Raw genomic sequence first — 24,329 nt, forward strand, 5'->3', positions numbered from 1 at the left:
TGTTGGCTGCTTCTCGTCTCCGAGAAGCTGCGGTGCCCGTCTCGGTAACAGGGGCTGATAACGCTGTCCAGAAGCACTGTAGATAACGTGAGAACCCATTAAAAAAAAATAAAAATAGTGCTAGCTTATTGTAATAAAGCCACTTCTCGCTAAAATGAGCGTGGCTAGCAGCCCGTGGCTTCATCTGCAAGTGCTACTGCCAGTATTTTTTTTCAATAAATGTAATTGCATTCAAGAGAGTTTGGGTCGAACAGTTTGCTGAGAAAGCAGGCACGAAGCCGTTGGAATAGCTCCTATCTCTTCTGCTAGTGAATTTTTTTTGGCTGTATATTAGACTGTAGTTTCTCTTAAGTTTTTCCCTCCAGCTATCTCTTAAGTTTCTTTCTCAAAAGTCTTAATTTGATTTGGGAGTGAGGAAGGAATGCCTTACATGTAGCTGTGTGCTGTAGTGATCCATTTTTTTCTTTCTTTCTGAAAATCCAAAAGGGATTTTAACACATGGTATACTTTTTTACTTTTTAACCTCTTTTTTTTTTTCTTCTTTTCAACCAGTCCCCATTCAGAATGAGCTATAAGCAAGGCAGCCCACTTACCATCGGCAATGCTTTTCTGCCTTTAGCTGATATGTGTCAATGTTTGGTTCTCAGCAGCAGCACAGGAAGTCTCACCGCCCTGATGAAGAGTCATAAAGTGTGTTGAAGATCTGTTGCTAAAACCGGTCTGAAAATGTGCTAATTTTGTGTCGTCTTTGGGAGAAATGATAAGTCATTTATGACAAAAAGACACATAGCTTTTCAGCGCCCCATTGCTTTGTGGAGGATTTCCTATAGAATTGCTAGCATGGTGTCATGCACAGAATAACTGTAAAAGAAGATTGAAAATGGCTTCTTATATTTAACAGATGGTTTTAAAATTTTATTTTTCAGGTTTGAGAGTTGACCTTACTAACTGCAGCTATGGTGCAGAAGTATCAATCGCCCGTACGGGTGTATAAACACCCTTTTGAGTTAATTATGGCTGTAAGTATTTTTGCTGTAATTTTCTTCCTTGACAGTTCCTTGTATTGCTAAGTACTTACTGAGCTCCATTCGATAGGGACTGTAGAACATACAAATCTGAAATGATACACAAAATACAAGAGGTATATGTTTTGATGGTTTCTTCTCTACCCAGAGTATTTTTTTACATAATGTGTTCTCTTTTTCTCCCAAAGTTTATAGTTCATAGATTTATTTTAAAGTTAGAGCAAAAGTGGACTTGAAGTGTACTGTCCAGTTGATTACTGGGAGCAATCTATTCTAGGATGGGAGAAAGTGTCAAGTACATTGATTAAAAGATTGTTGTGGTTGCTTCTTCATCAGTATGGAGTTTACAGGAGTAGAAAGCACAGAGAAAAGCCATGAAAGCAAGGATAAGCCTGAATGAAAGAGGAGAAAGCATTCTGAGCATTGGTAATACTTTGAGGGGCGGAAAAAAACCTGATTGCTATGGAGGCCAGAGAGATGAACAAAAAGCCTTTTGGGTGCATGGTTGCTAATTTGTGTGCTAAGGTTACAAATAGTAACCAAAAAGAAGAAAAAAATCCTAATTAGGTTCCCTCTTCTTTCTCTCTCTCCCCTTTTCCCTCCCTTTGTTCTTTTAGAGAATAGAAAGGAAGTAGGTATTTGACATTTTTAAGTATATTCAGCCAAAACCACAGCTGTGTGGCTCTTATGAGTTATGAAGAGCAGTTGAGGAGAGTAGTCAAATCGGCTTCTACCTGATAAAGACACTTAAAACTAAATAATAACCTAAATAGTAATTGTTTTGTTTCACTTGCTGAAAATACTATGTTTAATGGCTTCAGAGGGGAGTTTTAATAGTGCTTATAGTGTAAATATTTAGATACATCACATGGTTTGGAGTACAGAGTTCCTTACAGAAGTTATCCTTTGCAGTCACAGGGCAAAAGAGGATTAGATCACTCTAAGGGGAATACTTCAATTTCTTTTTATCTTAGTCCTGAAACTGCCTCCGATACTATACATGCAGCTCTTCCTCTTGCAAGCACTTCAAGGCAGCGAGTGGTAATTTTCATGAGTAGTGGAGAATCTGACCGTGATATGTTGAAGGTCTATTAGGACCTTACTACACTCTGACAGCAAGGCTTCAGATGGTTTCTAATTTAAATTTGATTGTGTGTGTAACTTTGGCCTTCAGTGAAGTATACTGATTCTTGTTCTTAGATCAGTCAACAAAAATGAGTTTCTTGGACAAAATTCTCTGGCTGTTTGTTGAGCTGATGAGTCTTTACCTTGCTGATGAATTGAAGGCAAAAATTCTTTTATTGCTTTGAGGATATTTTGAGTTAAAATGCTGACATCAGAATTTTTCACAATGCTTTATTGGGTGTAAATAGAAACCGTTCTGACTATTAGTATCAACTTTGAGTTCTCAAACTGTTCTGTAGCTTGGGGTAACATTTGAAGAGTAATCTTTAACAAATATTAAGTCTTTTCTTACACAAAAGCTTTTTTTTTTTCCTCTTTTGGAAAGAAAGAGGCTATATTACATATGCAACTAGGAGAAAACAATAGTTGAAAAACTAAAATAGTGAACTAAGAAGAGAAGAATGTTTATAAAAAGAAACAGCTGAACAGGATGCTTTGTGAGACTAGAAGCTTAGATTAGCGATAATACGTATGATTTATTTTGTCTATGTCAGGGCAGCGAGTTATCATTTGAACTTGTTCAGAATGTGATCACTGGATGAACATCCTTCTCCTGCCATGTCACTTCTGTTACACTATTGGTTTTTTAAACGTGTAAAATTCCTGACGGTGATTTATCAAAACTCATCATGCATTTTCTGAAGTATGTAGAGGAGTGCCTCCATGAGCCAATTTTTTTAAAGAATATAAACAGTATATGATAGTTTCGTGCCTTTTCTTACTATTTTCTTGTGGTTGAATTGCATAAGTTGATGAAGTATTTCTGGAAGGAATATTCCTGTCAAATTTTGTGCTCACTGAAGTGGAAGTGCTCTGTTGCATATTCTCAACAAAAAAATTCCTATAATGTTATTTTAACTGTATCAGCAACTCTTGTGAAATGAGGAACACATCCTGGTATCTACCAAGCTGGAATTTAAGGCACCCAACAAACAACTTTAACAATATGGTTTTTATGTTTGATTTTTTTCCTCTGTCCCTCTCTTTCATGTGGACCCAACCTTTGAGAGAATGTGTTCTGAAAAAGGCGTTTAAACTTGCACACCAGAGACACTCAGCTGTCAGTAAAAAGCCTCTTGAAGCAACCTTTGGTCAACGTGGCACCAGTGTTCTTTATGCTAAGTTGTCTAACAAAAGTCTTAACAAAAATCATAGTTTCTAGCTTGGGTCTTGTTGCTTGGGATCTCATCTTTGTCTTAGGGTGCAGAGTACTTTTAACAATGTTATTTGGAAAATCGTCCTCCATTCCCAGGGAGTTTCATGGGATGGAAAAGTTAATTCATTCTATAGAGTGGTAATGAAGATCACCAGTGTCAGTGAAGCCCATGTGTACTGTAAAGATTTCCTGGATGATATGTGCTCCAACTACAAATTGGAGCTCATTAAGTCAAACTAATATTTAGCTTTCAGATGGAAAAATCAGCATAAAATTCTTGATTTCTACAAGCAACCAAGTGAATGCTACTTGCAGAATGGGTCATTTACACTACAAACTTCCCACTTGCCCACTTTTCCTTTCCTGTGTTTCAAAGAGGTACTTGAAGGAGAATAAAGTACAATCAGCATTCCATTCATGCTGCTCTAGTGTGTTTTGAGAGAACTTTGTTCTCTCTGTGATGGGTGAGTGCAGCTATATTGAGACAAAAAACTGGATTAAATTCCACTTTGATCTAAACCAAGATTGACAAGTGTTTTGCGGGCAATTATGATATAAAGACTTAAAATAGATGTGGTGAAAATTCTTTTTCTAAGTTGAATTGGTGTTGAAAATAAGTTTCTCTTATGCTCCTCCATTGAAATCCAAAAATCATCTATTGAGCCCTAATGTATCCCTGTGACAATATACTTCAAGGCAGAACTCCTTATCTCTCAAGTCAGCGAGAGAACTGGTGAAGTACTGTTGTTGGTAGAGAGTTGGGAGATCTATTGCTGCATGTTTCTTGCCTTCCTTTACCATTAAAGGCAAGCCACGTAAAATCTAATATAAGCTACTTCCCTTGAAAGATTCTCTTTTACTGGCGAGTTGTGTGGTTCCAGATGATATCTAAGTTGCTTTGGAAACAGTAAGAACTGGATCCAAATCCTTTAATGAAACTATCTCCTGATTCAAGAATCAGGGTAGAAATTATTATTTTAGTCTGACACGCTTAACACAGGCAGTATGATTTCACCAAATGGTTACCAATGCCGATGTGATGACTTTTGGCTGCTCTGTGGCATATCTGTCATAATCAACTTCTTGAAAACTCTGTGTGTATGTATACATATATATTTTTTAAAAAAACAAACAAACAACTTGCACAGCTGTTCATCAGACTGAATAGAATCTTGCTTTGTTTTTCCTCCTGTTCATGTTGAAGTTTATGTAATGCTGGAAGCAGCTGAGATGTGGAAAAATGACTGTTTACTTAGACTCACTTGTCAACTTACCAAGGTTAAATATATTGGAGAAAAAAACTGAGAAGCTGCTTTTATAAAACTTCTAAAGATTATAGATTCAATTTTTGATATTAGCTTAAAGAGGTTTACGTTAAAAGAAATATATAGGGACTTTGCTGAATAAGTAGTTCTTAATGTTAAAAGGCAGTTAAGAACTTGAATCTTGAAGCTTTATTAACACACATGAGGCTAAAATTAACTTTGGAGATTCACAGTTCATTTTCAGTCTGACATGCATTAGATAATTCCCACCGAGTTTAATTTCCAAAGCAAATTGAAATAATGAATAGTCAGCTACTATGGCAGTCCAAGGGTGGAATTTATGCAAATAGAAAATAAGTAAGATTTTTGAAAGAACCACATTGAATTGAGGCATTGACAAGAGGGTTCTGGGTTTTTTTAGTTTCTGGAAGCTCTGTGGAAAATGTATTGCTCTTCAGCCGCTTTAGAAAATGTCCTATTTACAGCTATAAATTACTTAGTATCAGAAATAAATATGAATAGTAACACAGCTGAACACAGCAAGTGTGCTCTGAACCTGTCCTGTTATGTTTAGTCAAATTAACGTAGATTTGTAAGTACTTGTGGCTTTGTGAAAACTGAGATTTTTTCAAATCTGCCTGTGACAGGAGACAGACTTTCAAAGGTATTTTGCAGTCTCTTGGATGCCTAAAATAATGTTTCCGCTTTGTTAAAGTCCCTGGCATTTATCAGCTTCCACTAGTGCCAAACAATGAGGAGAAGTCTGTAGGTAAACTAGTCATCAATGTCGGGAGCTTGCAGTTGTGGAAATAATGTGTTTGATTTTTATTTTAAGATCAAAATAGCTATTAATCTTGCACCGCCTGGAGGCTGAAAACTACTTCCTTCCAAACTACGTATTCTCATCAAAATCCTTTAAAAAAATTGGTCTCATGTTTTTCCTTTGTTCTGTTAGAGTATCTGAAGTATCTAAAGCACGAATCTTTCTTTCTTAATAAGTATAATGTGTAGTGCCCTTTTGATGATATTGTCATTTTAATGGTTCGAATTTGCTGCTGTTGGAGAGCAGGCTGACTGGCTTTCTTTGGGTTTAGAGGTCTGAAAAAAGCAATGTTTAAGGTAAATCTCCATGATTTAAAGTATCCCTAAATTACAGGGAAGTAATATGATTGTAGATGCCATAAATACGCTTCAGTGATAGAGTAGATTAGAAAAAATTTATCTGGTTTTTTTTCAGATTGACAAATCAAAGTATAATCCCTTGGTCTAGATTGTAATGAGTTTCCTGATCAGGCGGCACATCATCTTTTCATTCTAAAGGTTATTACTTTAAAATGTCATTTAAAAAAATTTACTATCTATCAAGGTAAGTGCCACACCTGCTCATAAATCCCTAACAATTTCTATTCCTTCTAGTCTCATTTTCTTTTTCTTGGGAAAAATGCATTCCATGCATTTTGTGAAGAGGGGCTGAGAGGCTGGTGAGAAAAAGGAAGCCGTTCTCCAAGTGCTTTTGAAAGCACAAAGTAGGCTTTAAATGTATAGAGAAGTAATGTATTCCCCTGCATCTTTTTGAGGATTTGTAGTGGATCCTTAAAGCCCGGGGAAGGAACCGAGTGTCTGCTCCTGAAGCTGCTCAGCGGTTTTCCCTTCGCTGATATGACTCTGCTTCCTGGCTTTGTTCAAAATTCAGGCTTATTTACTGTTGGAAATGCGTTGATAAAACTGTGGTGGAATAGTGCCTTGTATGGTTTTTCTTACTTTATATGTATATGCAGTTTAACTGCTGTTTTATGTTTGATGGTCTCTTGTGTTAGCATGCGTTGTAAGAACAAATGAATTTCTGGCTGCTGGTTTGGAATGAGCCGTGATTAACTGATGTAAGAGTTAAGTTGAGCATTAGGGAAAAATATTGACTTAGCAGGCTGCTTACTGTGCAATTTACGTGTTGTTTCATGGCCTGCTTAGATATTTCCATGGCTAGCTGTTTCCTGTTTTTTGTGGGCAAACACATGACCTGACTGTAGCTGACAGCTGCAGTTCTCTTGTGCACCAAATGCTTTTAGTCAGTGTTTTTAGCAAGTCTTTTACACTTTAAAAGCTAAAACACCACTACTGTCAAGCTCTGAAAGGTGTCAATAGAAGAAAAACATGTATCAAAACAGTTCTTGTCACTTTGTTCTGAAAGCATTCCAAGCTTTTCACCCTTCGCAGGTGTTTTAGCTCTGAGACTGGTGTGAAGTGCTGGTCTAGGATCTGTTGGTCGGACAAGTGACTGTTGCCTTTCAGTTAAAAAATCTCAAAGTTAAACATGTGGGGACCTGGCAGAAAGGAAGTGGCTAACGCATTCCGCAGAGTCCTAGACACCCGTGGTACTACAGATATGATCTGGAAAAGGTGTAACTTCATTGTAATTTAACGTGTGGTTAACCATTGAGAAGCATGCATAAAAGCCTTCAAAACCCCATGGGAAAGAGATAGGCTGTATTTTTTTTTGTTAATTATAAAAATGAGTCCAATGAGGGGCCAGAGGTTGCACAGAGATCAGAGACGTCGGCTGCAGGCGTAGAATGAGGTGTTTCCGTATGGTATGGCTGCTTACGTGCACCTCTGGCGTGAGCAATCTGCACTTCCCGTTCCTGTGGAGCTCTTGCTGCTGTCTTACAGCAGAGTGTTCGAGCAGCTCTGCTTTTCGGAAGCAAGCGCACCGTGGAAGAGGGAGTAGAAGGAAAGCCTGAGGGCTTGGAAGCAGCCCCTGAGGGTTTTCTGTAAAGCACATTCAGAGTTCAGATGTTGGAACACAGAGTTGAGGGGTATTCACTGTGATTTTTTTTCATAACCCAAGATTGGTTTTGCACTTGGTTGAATTCATTCTGTTTCTGGAAGGAAGGTGGTGATGTGATCTTAAAACTGTTGCGTTCTGAATATAGAATGAATCTTCTGAGAATTTGCAAGGAAATCTGTTAATTAGCTCAAGTTAAAATTAATTACAGGTTAGTCTTAAATGGTCTATTTTCTTTTCTCCCGGGTGAATTTGTCTTCCAATTTTTCATGTAGTTTAAAATTACTGTGTATATATTCTAAATGAAGCACTAGGCTGTTAAGCTGAATTATTAACTCTTTTTATCTCATTTTTGTGATATAGTTAAGACAGGTCAGGTTAGTAGCTCAGGTAAAATGTTAAGTAGGACCTATTACGGGTAATTTAATAATTCGGCTTTCTCACAGTCAATTTGCATGCAGCTTGTTTCAGTTGTCATCAGTCAGTGATGTCTGAAGTGAGAGTCACGCCAAGAGCTTGGGCTGGTGGAAGACAATGGTGGCAATGGCTGGAAAGCCTGTGTTGGGAGGACTGGCTGGCATCATCTGGGCTCCACTGCAGCATGGGGCAGCCTTGCCAAAAGGGTACAAGCAAGCAATGAGCCATCAAAATTTGAGATCAGGTCCCAAGGTCCTGCTGTTTCTCTGCATTGCTTTTGATCAAGGACTGCTGATTTCCACCCAGTCCACTGAGGTTTTCAGCTTGTGGTTCATGGGCTTTTGCTTCTAAGGGTCAGAGAAACGTAACCGAAGGTGCGGTTTCCCATTATAGCTAAGTTGGTGTCCCAGCTTGCTCTTGTTGCTTTCTTGCAAAGACATGTTCATCAGCAAGCCAGTTTAGGGAGCTAGGCTGGTCGAAAGCTGTCCTGGAAAAAAGGAAAATAAATACCTCGTCAGCCCGATTTCCTCACCAGGCTCATGGAAGGCTGATGAGCACCCCTGTGCCCTGATGTACACCCCTATGGGAGTAGGGGCTTGTCCCCCCAGCACCGTTAGCGAGCTGATGGCAGCTGGCCACAAGAAAGGAAGAGCAAGTCAGCAGGGCATTTGCCAGTACATGTTGCGCTGCGGGAGCCCTTGATTCCGTGGGGAAATAATTAGGGATCTGCAGTTTGAAAAATGCTGAAGCCCATTGCTGTAACAGTAAGTGAAGGAGCCATTAGAAACTCGATTCAGCAGTCTTCGGGCCTGGTATTATTTAGCAGTGCAAATTGTGCTTAACAGTTGGAGTTGTGCATTCTGGGAGTTGCTTTGGCATAAAGGGGAATCTGTTCCTTACCTTAGAAACATGAAAATTAAAAAAAAGAAGAAAGGTAGTTTGTATGATCTAATGGGGTAGCATGCAAGGTGACTGGTTGGTTTTCTTGCTTTGTATTCACGTATGAAACTTCAGACTTGAACATTTTCTGTTCTTGGGTTTTACTTTATGATAATAAGGTTTGGGGACTATATATCAATAAATTTGAAAATAAAAATATCACAGGGCTCCTGGAACCTAACAGCTTTAACTGATGACAGCAGAGGGATCGTGGGAGGGAGCAAAGAGAAGCTACCCTTTTGTATTAAAAATGAATTTTTATTTAAACTGTTTTAATTATATACATTTGGGTTCTCTTAAATTAGCATTTCAAGACTTTGGTCAGATTTATGAAGTTCAGTGTCTATATCTGTAGGGTTATGTATATTTTCAATTGTTGGATAATTACAGCTGTTTTCATTCATTCCTATTTATATTCTCAAAACTTGAGTATAGGTGTTTTTTGGAATATATGCAGATCAATCAGTGTAACAGTTGAAAACTACATTGCAAACCTCTTAACATTTCAGCCTCTCTATGTCTGATAACTTTCTGCCTTGACTACTGCTGCTGTAATATTATAACATATTGCTTTGATGATAATAGATCTCATTTTGTGAAAATGAATATTTCTCTGGTGGTGGTCAGGATGGCCATGTGTCATTTATATTGGTTTATGCCACAACGGAAGGGGAACAGTTAGTTTCCTGATGAGAGCACTACTTTTCTGGAGTGCATTGTGACTCTTCATTTAGTGTAGAATGTGAATGCCATAGACATTAAGTCCAGTTCAGGAACATCAGTCAGCGGAATCCTTTCCAGAGGACATTTTTCTGGCTATTTCATTCGGTGTGTAAATTATACTACTTAATTTGCAAAACTCTCTCTTTGCTGTGCAATTCATTGGCCTGTAGATAAATTCTTCATTACTGAATTCATGGCTGTATGAAATTACTTATTTCTATTGAAGTGTTTCATGGTCTGCATGGTGCAGCCACTGATGTTGTAATGAACAGGATTTAAAGCAATTTCACTTGAACTTGTTTGTTCTGTTTTGACCAAACTGATTCTTGCTTTTGTGTGTCTGCCTTTCTTTGTTGTAAAGGAGGGTAAAGAACAAAAATGATGGTCTATAATTTATTATTTTAGTTGCTTTTTAGAAAAGAATCAAAGGAGTCTTGATGTTCTTTTTTTAATTGGCTTATCTTTTGAAGCTAGGTGGCATCTTTCTGTTTGTATTTCATGGGGGAGCAGATTCGGGGGTACAGAAGCTGTGCCACCTTAACGTGCCAATGATGCATCTAGCAGTGGTATTACCTGGTTATTGATATTTTAATAATGTATTTGGATGTGGGGAAAAAGATTGTATTCTGTCTCTTAATGAGAACCACAGTACTGAATTGCGCCATCAGGCCTATGTAGCTAGTGTGCTATGTATCTGGCAGTGGCCAAGGGCAGTATCTGCCTCTAGGGAAGAGGATAGGAATGAGATAAACATATGGTAGCACTCTCTTGGGATACTCTCTCATCCTACAGCAATGTGTCTTGACAGCCCTTCTGGTCCAGAATGTGCCCGTTGTCTATAATAGCACCGCATGTGGTTTCTCTCTTGCGCCTGCCCAATTCCATTCTGGAGCCAAGCAAACTCGCTGTCATGACACCCTCTAGCAGGAGTTTGTGCTTCATGACACGCTCTGTCAAGAGATGTATCCTTTATCTAGAGCCTGGCTCCTGCTCGCTCAGCTTCACACCACCTGCTCCTTGTGTTGGAAGAGGCGATAAAACCCTACTCACATCCTTTAAGCTGCTTGCCCTGTCAGGTCTATAAGATATCTCTCTCAGTTTTTAAATTATTCTTTTTTGTGGGGATGAGCCTTAGTCTGTTTAATAGTTTATGATTCCATATAAGAAACCACTGCTGTTCTGTACACCTTCCACCGTCAATTTCTAACCTTCTTGAGGCATCTCCTCATACATCAGACATGTATGTAAAGTTAAGATTTTTTTAAATGTTACATTTAACTTCCTAGCTTAAGAGGTAAATTGTCTGCAAGCCCCAGACTCTATCATGCTGCATTTTGATGACAGTCCATTGACATTAGTGAATGGTCAAGATTTAATTGATGTACTTAATAAATTTTAATTGGTTTGCTTAATAGCATACAGCTGCTCTCGACCTGAACGCTGGTATTTTGCTGGTCTGAAAGTCAAACCAAGACCTTTACAGTTGAGCCATGGTGCTTATCTTGAATTATGCCCTTTTGGCAAAGCTTTCCTTACTGTACTGATTATGCGCTTGGTAGAGTGAAATCACTCTTGCAGTGCTTAGAGGCCAGTTGCCTCTGAGACAAATTAAAACCTGGTGGGTGCAGTTTGAGACAATGAAGTCAAACCTGTTTCACTGAACCTTCATGCGGTGGGGGGGTTGATCTGGATGGAGATCAGGAGACTTTTGTTCTTTGTGGTAGTACAAGTCTTTAACCTTTCAGACAATGGTTTAATGAGGAATCCTGAGCTGATAGTGTAGCAATGCTGTAGTCATCCTTTCCTCCCCTGTGCATAAATTAGATTGTCTACACAGTAATAATTTTATTTAAAATACTCTAACATATTCCAGATGTTAAGCATGTTTTAACAGACCTGCTTAGTGAAAGTGTCTGTGATTCTAAGACCAAAAAAGTGACGAATAGCAATTGTAGGACTCATAAAAGTGAGACTTAAGCATGGATCAGTAGTGCAGTAAGGAATATTTGACCGTTCCAAAAATAGATCCTCAGTGGACACAGTAGGATTTCAGATGAATTTTAAAGTAAAACTGACTGCAGAGGAACCAGGCATGCAGTTTTGTTAACTGGAAAGGAATGGGGAAGCTAAGTACCAAATTCTGCTTTCTATGTGACAGAAACCTGTGCATTTGTGAGATGCCTGTTAGCAATGCAGAACACAGTTGTCACTCTTCAGCTGCTGTAAGACAAGTAATGGCCCTGGTGATGTTAATGAAACCGTTTCTGAAGCGACCATCAGTGTTTGTAACGCCCTATGGGCTGCTTAGAGCACAGGTTGTTTAACACCTGTGGGTGTTGGAAGCTCAGGGAATGCTATGAGGCCTGTGCAGGATCCAATAATGTCAGTATGGTCATGACTGATTCAGTGTGTTAAGTCTCTCCTGAATTGGTTGGGCCTTTGATCTTCTGAATATAAGAGATGTATACCTAGGCTATAAATTTGAGCACCACTTCAGTGTAATATCATAAATACAAGTGTAATATCATAAATACATATGCTAAGACAAGCTTAATGGTTTACAGTTATTTTGATGTGTGTATCTTAAAAATTTCAAAGAAAGATATGTTCCTGTGTTGCGTGAAGGCTTATGTGTTGCTGTTGTTGCAGAGGAATAGGAAGTGCTTGAGAATAGCTCACATTCCCCAGTAATCACATGTCAGTCTCCAAGCATTTACGCTTTCACTGGCCTGTTGCCAGCCTTTACTGTGATGCTCTTTTGGAGGTCAGCCTCTTCTCCATAGTGCTTTAACCTTGAGCCAAACCAGTCATGTCCTGTGCAATTGGGGTCAGAAGCCAAGTTTCCTATCCTAGAAACTACTGAAGTTGACTCTAATTGCAGGGCACGTTCTGTCAAAGTGTTGTGCTCAGAGTTATGTGGCTTCTGGGCCAGAACTGATTTCCATCTGTCTTGCTTGGAACACAGGCAGAGCAAACACTCATTTTCTCAGTGGAATGGTTTTGTGCATGCATTTAATATAAACAAGTTAAAGTGAAAATTGCAAGTCAATCTGATATTGCCGTTGCCCCCGCTAAGTCAACTAAGGTTTGGGTATACTGATGAGCAACTTAGAGCAGCATGGCTGTAAAGTCTGTTGTTAATGTTCCACCTTCAACCTAGTCCACAGCAATGTCAGGTTATTTTCCAACCAGCAATTTGATATTGGCCTTCCAGTCACAAGGCAACCTAACCTGAGCGGTTGGGCTTTCCTGGCTTACTCCAAAGGAAAGCAAGATTAAAATTATTTACATTCAGCATGTTTGGGTTTTCTGTCCTTAATCTCTTTTTATTTTGTCTTGAGGAAGCAGTGGTACTTGCCCAACTTCTCTATTCTAGATTCTCATTTTAGAGTTGTGTTTAAGATTGAGCAGAGGCTGCAACTGAGGTTAGCCTCACTCACTCTTGAGTGGAGTGGCACTATGCCTGGGGCTCTTTTCAGGCTCTTGTGACTTCTTGAAGGGAGGAAAAGAATTAATGATCCTCTGGTGAGTGTCTGGGAGGCAAGCAGGTGTAACTCTTAAACTCTTACACTGGCTATCCACTGTCTTCTCAAATCCCACCCTGATGATTCATTTGTTCTCTGAAGATGGACATTCAGGCTCCCATATGAGAATCAAGTATTACACAGTTGCAGCTGTGCAAATTTATTTAAGAAAACCACAAATGACTTGTATCTGTTTTGAAGAAACCACTCTTCCAATTAAAGTACCGTTGAGGCATGTCTGTGGTTATTAAAGATCATCTTTTACAGATAAAAGATGGAATGTTAGCCCTTGTCTTCAGGTCAGATTCTTTATCCCCAATCTGTTTTGCCTGCTGAATCAGTATACCTTTACCACCAAAAGCTTGAATAAAGTTGCGTTAAGTCATTGAAGGGTTTACTTTTTATCTGCAAGAAGATAATGGCTCTGCATGTAGTGAACTGGTTCTTGGGTGGTTAAGAGCCAGTCCCCTTCCAGTTTCATTACATTCAGCTGTATGCAACAATCAGGCCACTATAATTTTGCTAGTAAAGCTTGTCTGTGTGACCACTCTTCTGAAATGACAATGCCCGGCTATTGAATAGTATCCATGCAGGAGGGGTACACTGAGGGGGATAAAGTAGTGATCTGTATAGAAAGAGCCTATGTGGGTGGCTTTGACTGGTCACATCCCTCCTGAGAATAGATGTTTCTGTGTCTGACTTTTTCTTCCGGTGCAGGCAGGCAGAGGCTCTTTGCTTGGTCTGGTAAGTTGGTTACCACAGTTGCATAACTCACAGTGAATTACTAGTAAAATTCCACTTACCTAGAAGATTGCTTCATAGCCTGTTTTGAATCTCCTGCTTTATTTATAAGGTCTAAATTAGTTTAATGAAATATTAAAATATTAAAGTAGCTTTATTCGTGCTTGAAAACACTGGGTGCTGAGGCTGAGATTCACTAGTTCTGTAGCCTACATGTTTATACTCCAATACAGAGGAAGTTTGCTTCAGACCTTCCTGTCCCCCAGTAACTCCTTGCTCCTACTCTTTGCCTTCTGTCCCCTGCCTTGCATTTGGTTTTGGGCAGTCTTAAGCAAATATGCTATACTTCTTTTTAGTATAACTCAAACTTGTCAAGAACACTTTATGACTATACATTATCAAGTATTTCCTTGGATAAGCTTAAAGCTTTACTGATACTTAGTTGAAGGTGCTGTCTAAATGGAGCATCCTTTCACTAAGCTGCCTGTGAAATCCTTTTGATTTCTGATTTGTATGCTGGTGGAAAAATGAGTCCGTCCTTGGTTCACATACCCTTCACAGAGAATGTGAACTCAAACTCTGAAATGTGTGTAAACTTTTTGAATTACAAGGAAATATTATTTATACGGAAATTGTTACTATTGTCTTGAGGTTGGGTTTGATGTCTTCTAAAACTTTTAATAGCAGTAAAAGATAATTAGTTCTAAATCCTGTCAATGAAAGTGATACTAATATGCATAATCCTACCTAGTCAGTGCATACATAGGAAGAAATTCTCTAAAACATTCTCTGCAATTGCTACCAAGAGGTATACTTGTTGCAAACAGTATTGTCTGATTAACAGCTAAGATAATATCCCAAAGTGCATGTGGTTTGGGGCACTGTTTTGTGCAGTAAGGGTATTTTGACTTCAGAAGGGCTCTTGATGTTTTCCCTGCATGATGGCCTCAAAGGATAGAAGTTTAAGCACAAGCAAGACAAACCTATTTTTAAGATGGGTACCAAAGTTTTAGAAAGTGGTGCAGATGCTGTGATGAGATTGCTTGAAGATCCGTCCAGCTCCAGTGACTGCTCTTACAAATGACCTGGATGACATAATGAACAGTATGCTTGCTAAGTTTTCAGGTGGCCCTATAGCCTGTTTGAGTGCATTACACCTCGGAGAGACTCAAAGCTAGTTTACAAGAACTAGCCTGCAGGGTAGTTATTAGGGCTGTTTAAAATGACAAGCTATGCATTCGGTCTATATTTGGCATGTACTTAAAGCCAATAGTGATCAACACCGTAACCATGGAAATGCTGCCTGAACTAAAAAGATGAACAGAAATGCCAGTATTTGTGTGTTAGTGCTATTACATTCACTTCAGTGTTCAATGTGCTTTGTAGCAGTGTTAACACATGAAAAGGATGTCCTGTTGCCAGAAATCCAGCATGGTGTGCCATGGGGTTGTGTAAGCAGCACGCTAACTGCAAGCTATTGAGAATACAGTTTCATTTGTGATGCCATTTCAGTTGCATTTCATGATTTCTGTGATTGGTGATGTGTATAAACTACTGTTATGCCTGAAATTTAGCATGAAGCTGTTCCTTTTACGCAGCAGAAGGCTTCAAAGAGATTAAATAGGTGTGAAGTAGCCTGGACTGTGTCTACAGAGCTGTGTGGAGATAAGGGTTGATACTTCTGTTATGTGTCACAGAGCTTTGTTCCTTGTCAAAAGGGTCTCTATTCTGCAAGGTTGTCTTCCTTCTCCTGTGTACATCCCCTGCATGTTTTGGGTGACTGGTGGTAAGTGCTGTTTGGAGTGATGGTGATCCAGAAGCAAACAAAAAAACCTGTCTCTAAATTTTTATGGTCTCAGCTAGAGTAACTTATTTGAGCTAAAGCACAAGAATAGCTTCTGTGCTGTTTCCTGACTCCATAGAGATTTTTAATTTATTAAATCAAAGCTCTTCATACAACGTTGTGAAGTAGCTATTGAATTTGAGTTTAGTCTGTATAGTGGGTTATTTTGTAGTGGCTGTGGACAATATCCTTATTGCTTTCAGACACTTTGTTTCATGAATTTGGAGAATGGATGTGAAGGTCAGAAGCTTTCTCGATGTGTTTCTAGGATTTGAGCAGCAAGTTGCTGTGCCTGCTTTGCGTGTGGCAATCCTGTTAACCGGTTTGGTAGAACAAATAGGTATTGTTTATTCTGTGGTGACATCCACAAGATTACGTCGACGGGTTTTCATTAACTCTGTTCTTGTCATCTAGGAGTAGGGTATATTCGAAATGTGCAAGAAACATAATTGGGTACTTACTTAACTTCAGAGTACTATGGGCTTCCAATACAGTTAAATGTAGAAACGAACAGAACGAAGTATTGAAGCCTAAGGCTTTATACAGTTAAGCTAAGGGGTGCATTTAAATGCATTGAAATAAATCTTTCTTCTCATCCTTCCTTCCTCTTTCTGGGTGGACGTTTGCAAGGTATAAGCAGGTCATTCATAGCAGTGTAGGGTCTGAAATCCTTTTCAATGAAACCTGATTAAATCAAGCAGACCCCTTTAAACAAGTATGAGCATCGAAAGAAGACAAGGAAGAGTAGGCATTATGCTCTTTTGTCCACCTAATAAAAGCTTTTCTTCCTTGCAGAACTCTTGAGTGACAGAGGAGCTGTCAGTGGCAAGAATTTAATGGCTTTGGTGAATGCCAGGGAAAGAAATGTTTTCTTGTCCACCTCTCCTTATAGTTTAATTTCCCTCAGCTCCTGGTTTCCTGGAGAATTTCTCAGGAATTTCATTTCCATTCCACAAAAGGAGAGGCAAGCTGGGAAAGCTCAACTTACTGGCTTGACTGGCTTTCAGGTGCTTTTCTAGAGACAAGGATACTGTAAACAGCAAGTCATCTTAGCACTTCATACTCTAACAAGATCAATTGAAGCCCTGGTGATGTTAATGAAACCGTTTCTGAAGCGACCGTCAGTGTTTGTAACGCCCTATGGGCTGCTTAGAGCACAGGTTGTTTAACACCTGTGGGTGTTGGAAGCACAGGGAATGCTATGAGGCCTGTGCAGGATCCAATAATGTCAGTATGGTCATGACTGATTCAGTGTGTTAAGTCTCTCCTGAATTGGTTGGGCCTTTGATCTTCTGAATATAAGAGATGTATACCTAGGCTATAAATTTGAGCACCACTTCAGTGTAATATCATAAATACAGCATTACAAGAACTGAGTATCACGCTGCAATAAGTTCTTGAACCACTGACAGTTTTTCTTCTCAGATACTCTACCCAAAAGCTCTGTTCATTGCATTGGAGAACATCTGAGATTGTTTTTCAAGCTTGCTTCTCTCACTGTTTGAGAAATTAATAGCCTTCAATTAAAATTCATGAACAAAATCTGTGCAGAGTAGATTCTTGTTAGTACTTGCCTCATAATTTGTATAATAGTGTGTATTTGTGTGGTCTATATTTAAAAAAAACACAACCTTCCCCCCCCCCAGAACTTCAAAAACTAAAAAGCCATTGTAGTTCAAGGATTTGATGCATAATTATATAAAACTGGAACAGCCCCCTTTATGAAAATTTTAGACTAACTCCATTGTTATGAAACTTTAAGGCTGGGATGTATACTGCAAAGTAGAAACAGTTGGGCCATTTTGGGCAATTCTTGGGAATGTTGTGCTTTGGTAGACTGGATGTGAACAGTGCAGGCACTGCTTGTTCCCAGTGCTGCAAGCTTACGCTTAATTTCACCAGAAAGTCCTAGGTCAATAGCACTTTTTACACTTGTGTAGCAAACAAGAACTTTTTAGCCTCTAAAATGAAGCAGGATGCTTGTCTTAATGATATTGACTTGTCCTATTGATTTTTTTTTTCTGTGTAACTTATAGAAGGGTTATTTATTTTATCGTGGACATACTTAATAGTTACCATTAATACTTAAGAGGCCAAATTTCATCTTGTACCAGGGAACAGAGGGTGAAGACAATATATCCTGTTCCTGAGTGACTCGTGCCACAAGAGGGTAAAATGCTTTTGGAGTGTAATGGAGGGAGGATAGAAGAGGGACAAAGTAAAGCAAGACCAAGATGCAGTTGCCAGTGTAGTAAAGTGTGGAGGGGGAGAAAGGAGAGGAGTTGTACAATTTTTTGCCTATAGTTTAGGGTATGGGGCTACTCACATTTTCCAGGTGAATGTCTGTCAGGTCTCATTTTAAGAGATTCACCAGAATACATCCCACCACACGACGCAGCTGTCCCCTCGGAGCCATCTGCACGGCTGTCAGATTGAATGTTCTGCCAGTTCTTCTCTGCTATTCACACCCTTCTCAAGTACAGCTCCATTTGTAAAGGCTGAATTTTCCTCTCTTCAGTGAAATCTTGCTCTTCATAAGAATGGAAGAGTTTTTCCTGTTCCAAAATTAATGTATTAAAACTAAGTTATTTTCAAATGTGGGGCATTGGGATTTAGTTTCTTTTTTTAGCAAAACAAGATGGAACACAGAGCTTTCCTTTTTAATGGCTGCTCACTGCTGGCTTAATTTGTCTTCTTAAAACCTTTGAAGTAGCTGTCATTCAGGTGAAGGATTATAATTTTTAATTCAGACAAAGGGCTTCCCCACAAGGTATTTCCTGATGTACTTTCTCATTGCTTAAATCCAGTTCAGTGATAAATTGTTATGCAAACATTTTGTTTGTTGATCTTGCTGTGATAGCCAGCAGGTTAACCATTGGTGAATCTTGCTGGGAAGGCTTTGGAGGAGTGTTCTAGTGTGTTCTAATTTGAACCTTTTAAACACTCTTTAAAAATAGAAATTGTAATGGAAGGCTTAAATTCTTTTTTTTTTTCCCCCCTTTTAAAATAAGACATAGTGTTCAGTACTCTGTTAAGAAAAGTAGTAGGGAAAGTCTCTTACATCTACTATCCACTTTTACAAATACCAGTTGTGCAGTGGGTCATCATCCCAGTACTTTGAAAATCTGACTAGTTCTATCTTGATGGCATAGACTGTGCCAAGACTTACAGACAAGTCAAAAATAAGGCTGGTTAAACTACCTCCTATTTGTCAAGGGCCAGAAATGTGCATATAGAAAATTTTTGTGTTTCAGATGATATACAGCCGTTCAGTCTGAACTTGCCTCTTTCATGCTGGGTGGGTTGCCTGTAGTCCTTGTGAACCTCATCTGTAATCTTGTGTAACTAAAGCCTTCTTGGTCTTTTCCAGAGAGAGAGAGTTCTTAGTACTGAGTCACTACCAAGAAGCCTTTGTTTCCCAGCAGTAAGAAAATAACTTCCCTCTTTGTAAATGAGAACACTTAATGAAGTGAAAACACAGTGGAGAAAAAAAACAGTTAAGCCTACTTTGAAGAAGGGCTGCTGTGGAGAGCCGTACTGATGGGGGAAGTTAACGGCAAAAAAGCCAAGTTTGACTGTGCTGCTGCCTGGCAGCAGGGGTCTGGCTTTTAGCAGAGGAGGTATCCCTTTGGAGGACTGTTTGTCCTTCCAGAACTGGCTTCACAGAGATGTTCCTTTCCAAAGAGCTGACAACCTGTATATTAATGATGTTTTTTCTTTCCCGAGCTGCAGTCCAGTTCACATTGCCCCTTCCTGGTGCCTAGGAATGCTACCTTACTGAAAAACTATTTCTAGAGCTTTGTGAGGTATATCCCCTCTAACCATCTGCTTTCTTTCATACACACGCCCCTGAGATGATTACGAACATCCATGAGATACACTGGCACTGAGATACACACTTATTTGTAGAGTATAATGATTTTTAAACATGTGTATGCATTATAAAGAGAATGATAAAGAGCTATGAACAGCAGTATATGGGGGATAAGAAGGTATTTGCTGATTTGTCAGGTTTAATCCAGAATTGTTTCTTTCCAAATGCAGCTGCCAAGAATTTGAAACCTCTTGGTTGGCCTCCCATGAGCCAGTGTTTTTCCTATTGATGTACAGAGCTGTAATGCAGGGGGAGGAAGGGGATATGCTGATACACAGGACTGATCAAGCTGCTGGAATGCAGCCTGTCAAGCTACGGCAGCATCCTGCTGGAGTGACCCTTCTTGTTCCTTGTGTGCTTAGGAATAATTCAGAAATTCCACATGCTCAAAGTGGATAGGAAAGCGTGGTGAACGTTGGTATGCACTTGCAGATTAGTACCCAAATGTGGTCAGGTATTGCAGGCAGAAATTAAAGTTTGTATGTGGTGCACGCGAAGTGCAGTGAACTAGATTCCGTTGCCAGGATGAATTTCTTTGTGTGTTCTCTTGAGGTGCCCTTGGAGAATGTGGGCTGCTCTTAGAAGGTTACTGTTCTAGCAATTTTGAACAGAAAACATCTTAAAAATAAAACATCTTCACGGCTTGTTTCGTGCTATTAAGAAAACCCTCAATATGCTTCATTTTCTGAATGGTGCCTAAAATTCCTACTTATTTCACCAGGTTAGAAGTTCTATTTGGAGGGTTCAGCTACTATAACAGCACAGGGCAAGATTGCTTGCAAGGTTTGTCAGATCTTTTTTCTTCTTGTAAGCACTGAAATTCGTTTCGAGTCATCTAATGGAAATATGAACAATCCCTATCCTTTAAGGCATGAGACTGGGAATATATTAATCTGGCCAGAGAAGCTGAGTAATTTATTTGCATAAATGACTGACTTTCTCCACTGAGGACTGAGCACATGCTTATTATCAAGGTATTTTATTAGCCCTAGGCGTAGTCTGAGAAGGAAAAATCCAGATCAATGTCTTTGGTCCTTCTGAAAATTGGGTTGGAGTCATATGTAAATGCTGTTGTAAAGGTGGTATTTTGAAAGGATCCTGTTATGGCTGATATTAGAATCCCAACATCTAAACACAGCAGCAGCAAGTATAATTCCCCTGGGTATGAAAAATGACTGCAATGGGTTTAAAATAGTCTCACTTTTGAATTGCTTTCATGTCTTTAAACACAGCTGAAATACTAGAAAAGATAAAAGTAAAATAAATCCTGTTATTTTGACTCTAGTCTGAACATGAGTTGCTAAGGGAAGCAGTTGGAAAAGCAGCTTTAATACGGTGCTATTTTGGTTGGAATTATGCTTGTCAGTGTTCTTACTGTTAACATGCATTAAGAAAGTTAAGGGTTTATATAATGAGTCCATTAAATTTGAAGTTCAAGCTGCTTCACCATACTGTGTTTTTCTTGATGCACAATGCCAGGTTCTAATGTATTGGAGTACACAAATGTTCCAGAGGCTGCTGGGGAATTGTAAAAGTACGTTATTAGGGAACAACAAAATTGCAGGCTTAAAATGACTTTTTTGAAAGGTCTGTACATGGGTGTCTCTCTTCGCCAAAGAGACGTTGTGACTTTTCATGTCAAGCCCAGCACCAATTGTAGAGGCTTTGAGGGTGAGCACGCCTGCGCTTTGTACTTGTGTTGCATATCAGAATCTCTACGCACCCTATTTTTTCACATGTTACAGAAGAAAATGGTAACGTTAAGTAATATCCTTGCAACATCCTTTTTAGATGCATTTAGTCCTACAGCAAGGGCATTTCACTCTTGCATTGAGTCCATCAGGATTGCTGCAGCTGCTTTGCTTTTCAGGAACTAATTGGCTTTTGTGATTGTATCTTTACAGTAAAATTGAAATCCTGAGAGAAAGGTGTGTATTATCTAATGATTTTACTTGTAGAGAGAGACCTACCGTACAGGAAAAATGTTTGGCATCTTACAATATACTGTGCTTTATCAGACTGGTAAAGAAATATTGGATAATGCAGTTCAGTCACTCTCTGCAAAGCTGGACTTGAGACAAAATTTCTGGTTCAAAACACCCCAATAATGCAGAAAAATCCATTAAATTCTTTTATTAGAAAGGAAAAAGCAGCGTTTGATCTTTCTTTAATCTTCTCATATTCTTTTAATAGCTCCAGTCTTGGCAATGCACTTGCTGCTTTGACTCATGTGTCTCTTATTGTGTTGTACCACAAATTACAGGTTTTCTTCCTGTGCCGTGTTGGTCCATGGTGAAGCGAGATCTTTCAGTGTCCTGTAGACTTTAGCAGCTTTTTCCTGCCTACTCTGCAGCATGAAAGAGAACGGTTTGCCACATGTAGAAGAGACAGCCATGCTTAAATAAGATCGAATATTTTGATGTGGCTATGGCTTACTATAATCACTTTTTCTTCAAACAAGGCTGTGCTGAGAAATGATGCATTACAAGAACATACTGGCAATGGTACATAAAGAAATAAACCCAGCCTAATTTAAGAGCCAAATAAAAAGACTGTGAACAGCTTTCAATACTCTGTGTGCATGTTCTTTAGGGAGAAAGAATCCTGTGTCGCTGTTAATCTCTTTGAAACCTTCAAGTACTTTGTTGCTGTAAGCACTGAGCTTGCCAACTTTTGGCAGATAATTATTTTGTTCTCTTCCAAATTGAACGCATTCAATTCAGTCTTCCCGTTCAGAACAACAAATTCTTCCTGGGCATTTTTTTGTTCACAGTTTCAATAAACACTTAGGAGTAGGTAATGTTGTAATTTGCAAGTGTTCACAGGGCAAATGGGAAGCATTTTGAGGACCAAGATGAGAAATGCATCAATATGTGCAATGAAGGAGACTTGCAAAGGCTTGGCATAGAGGAGGCTTCTCAGATGGGGAAAATTCATTGTTATACAAAAGTAAAAGTGCTTTGAAAATAGTAAGAAAAATGCTGGATACCTACTTCCTCTTCTCTCGTGTCTGTAAAATAATTGTTGTAACATAAGGTCCTCAAAATAAAATAAAATAAAAGTATTAAGTGAAGCAATCTGAAAACCAGAAGTACTTCTCAATTCTGCTTATTCTGGAAATCTTTTCTTTTTCTGACTTAGGACAACATTTAACTACAGTCAATATCGTTAAAACAGGGATTAATTTAGAAAGAATGCTGAGATGTATTCAGTGAGAGGACTGAGAGATTTCTTGAACGACTGTAAAATACACAGCCTTCTGTCCAGAACAACAAGAGCCTCATAAAAGAAATAAGGAACTTCTTATATGATATTAATAGGACCCATCCTCCCTTTCTCTTGGAGCTGTGAAAGGGTTTTTTTCCTGTTGCTTGCTATTGTGTTACAACACTAATGCTCTGTCACTTCTATCTTGCACCAGCTCTGAACCCAGAAATTATTTCTATTCTTAATTTAAACAAAACCAGCTGTGCACAGATGGAAAGTTTGAAAAAAGGAGCATGTGTACTCACTCACTGGTTTTACTTCTAGTGCATTACAGAGGAGCTTTATGAACTCAGGACAATCATGCTGCAAAAATAGTTTAAAAATGTGCATGAGGGGAAAAAAGCTGACACTGTTGTAGTGCATTGCACTACGGTCACCATAGTAACACTGCATTCAAACTAAGTATTTTAATTCTTATAAAGGGAGAATTAAGAGACCTTTTCTCGTCCAGTGCCACCATTGCATACTTTCTGCAGCTGCTGCTTATTTTCTTCCACACCCTCTCCCTGTTGGTGCTGTTCCTGTGCTGCAACCCAGCTATATCCAAAGCAGTTAAAATCATCTAAAAGGACAAAGTACATATTTCAGTTCTTTTAAAGAGTTGTTCCATGTTCTGCTCTCAGATTTGTGTTCCTGAAGTTTTCTTCTGCATTGGGATACCTTGCAAATCCTGCCTTTTCACCATAGCCAACTAGGTTCTGATAATAGCAAAAATGAAAGAATTCAGAATATGGAAGGAAGGCTAAAGAATTAATTACTTTACTGCTACCCCATGAGGAAAAAAAGCCAAAGAGTAGTGGAGGTACCCTAGTGACTACAAAAGAAAAGGAAAAAAATAAAGTTATTTTGTATTCTCCAGCCACAGTGGTTTTAAAACTAAAATTCAACAAATTTACTAATGAGGATAATTCCCATTTTCCTCTTACCTGTTTTATTGATCCCATATTCTTAACTATCCTTTCCAAGTGCGTTTGATTTAATACCATCTTCTCTGCCTCTGTCGAGTATTTGACATGAACTTATTTACATGACTGGATTCTTAAACCGGACTCAAAGCTATTGCTAGCTCTGTGTTACTGCAAAAAGTTTAAATTTTCAGAAGTATGAAATGGCCTCATTGTATTGGAAATACTTACTGTATGTTGTTGGACAAAACTGGAAGCTGATAAACTGTGCAGTGAAATCATTATGAATACTCTGCACAGGGAGCTTGAGAGCTCTATTAGCTTAAGAAATAGGTTTTGAAATGTTTTTATTAGACCTTTGGGAGCTGTATGCAAAACCCTCTAGACAGCTTGGTGAAACACCGATAATTAGCATGTGGGTTTTTTTAATCCAACACGTAATTGTTTTGTCTTGTGGTATTTTAGAACTAGAGGGTCTTATTTTCCTGTTACTGCTGACAAGAGGATTGTCATTGTACATAATGAACTATTTCCTTTTTGGAGGGGAGAAATGGGGTATTTTGTGTCTTCTACCTGGAGTAATTGTTTTACCTGGAATTGGCTAGATTAGGAACACAATAAATGGATTGTTTGGAATGCACTGTGACTTTTTTCAGCTATAACGTGGACTCCAGGAGGACTCA

The 24,329-nt window shown here is 38.9% G+C and overlaps 1 protein-coding gene across 1 annotated transcript in view; it reads left to right on the plus strand.

The window, feature by feature from the left end:
* Positions 1-24,329, plus strand: part of SEC14L1 (SEC14 like lipid binding 1) — a 43,521-nt gene that overhangs the window by 729 nt on the left and 18,463 nt on the right. Inside the window, exon 2 of the mRNA XM_063352040.1 lies at positions 927-1,019. Coding sequence (XP_063208110.1) covers positions 957-1,019 — 63 coding nt within the window. The 5' untranslated portion in view covers positions 927-956. The remainder of the gene's footprint in view (positions 1-926; positions 1,020-24,329) is intronic.

Source organism: Chroicocephalus ridibundus, chromosome 14 (assembly GCF_963924245.1).
Source record: "Chroicocephalus ridibundus chromosome 14, bChrRid1.1, whole genome shotgun sequence".
Lineage (NCBI taxonomy): Eukaryota > Metazoa > Chordata > Aves > Charadriiformes > Laridae > Chroicocephalus > Chroicocephalus ridibundus.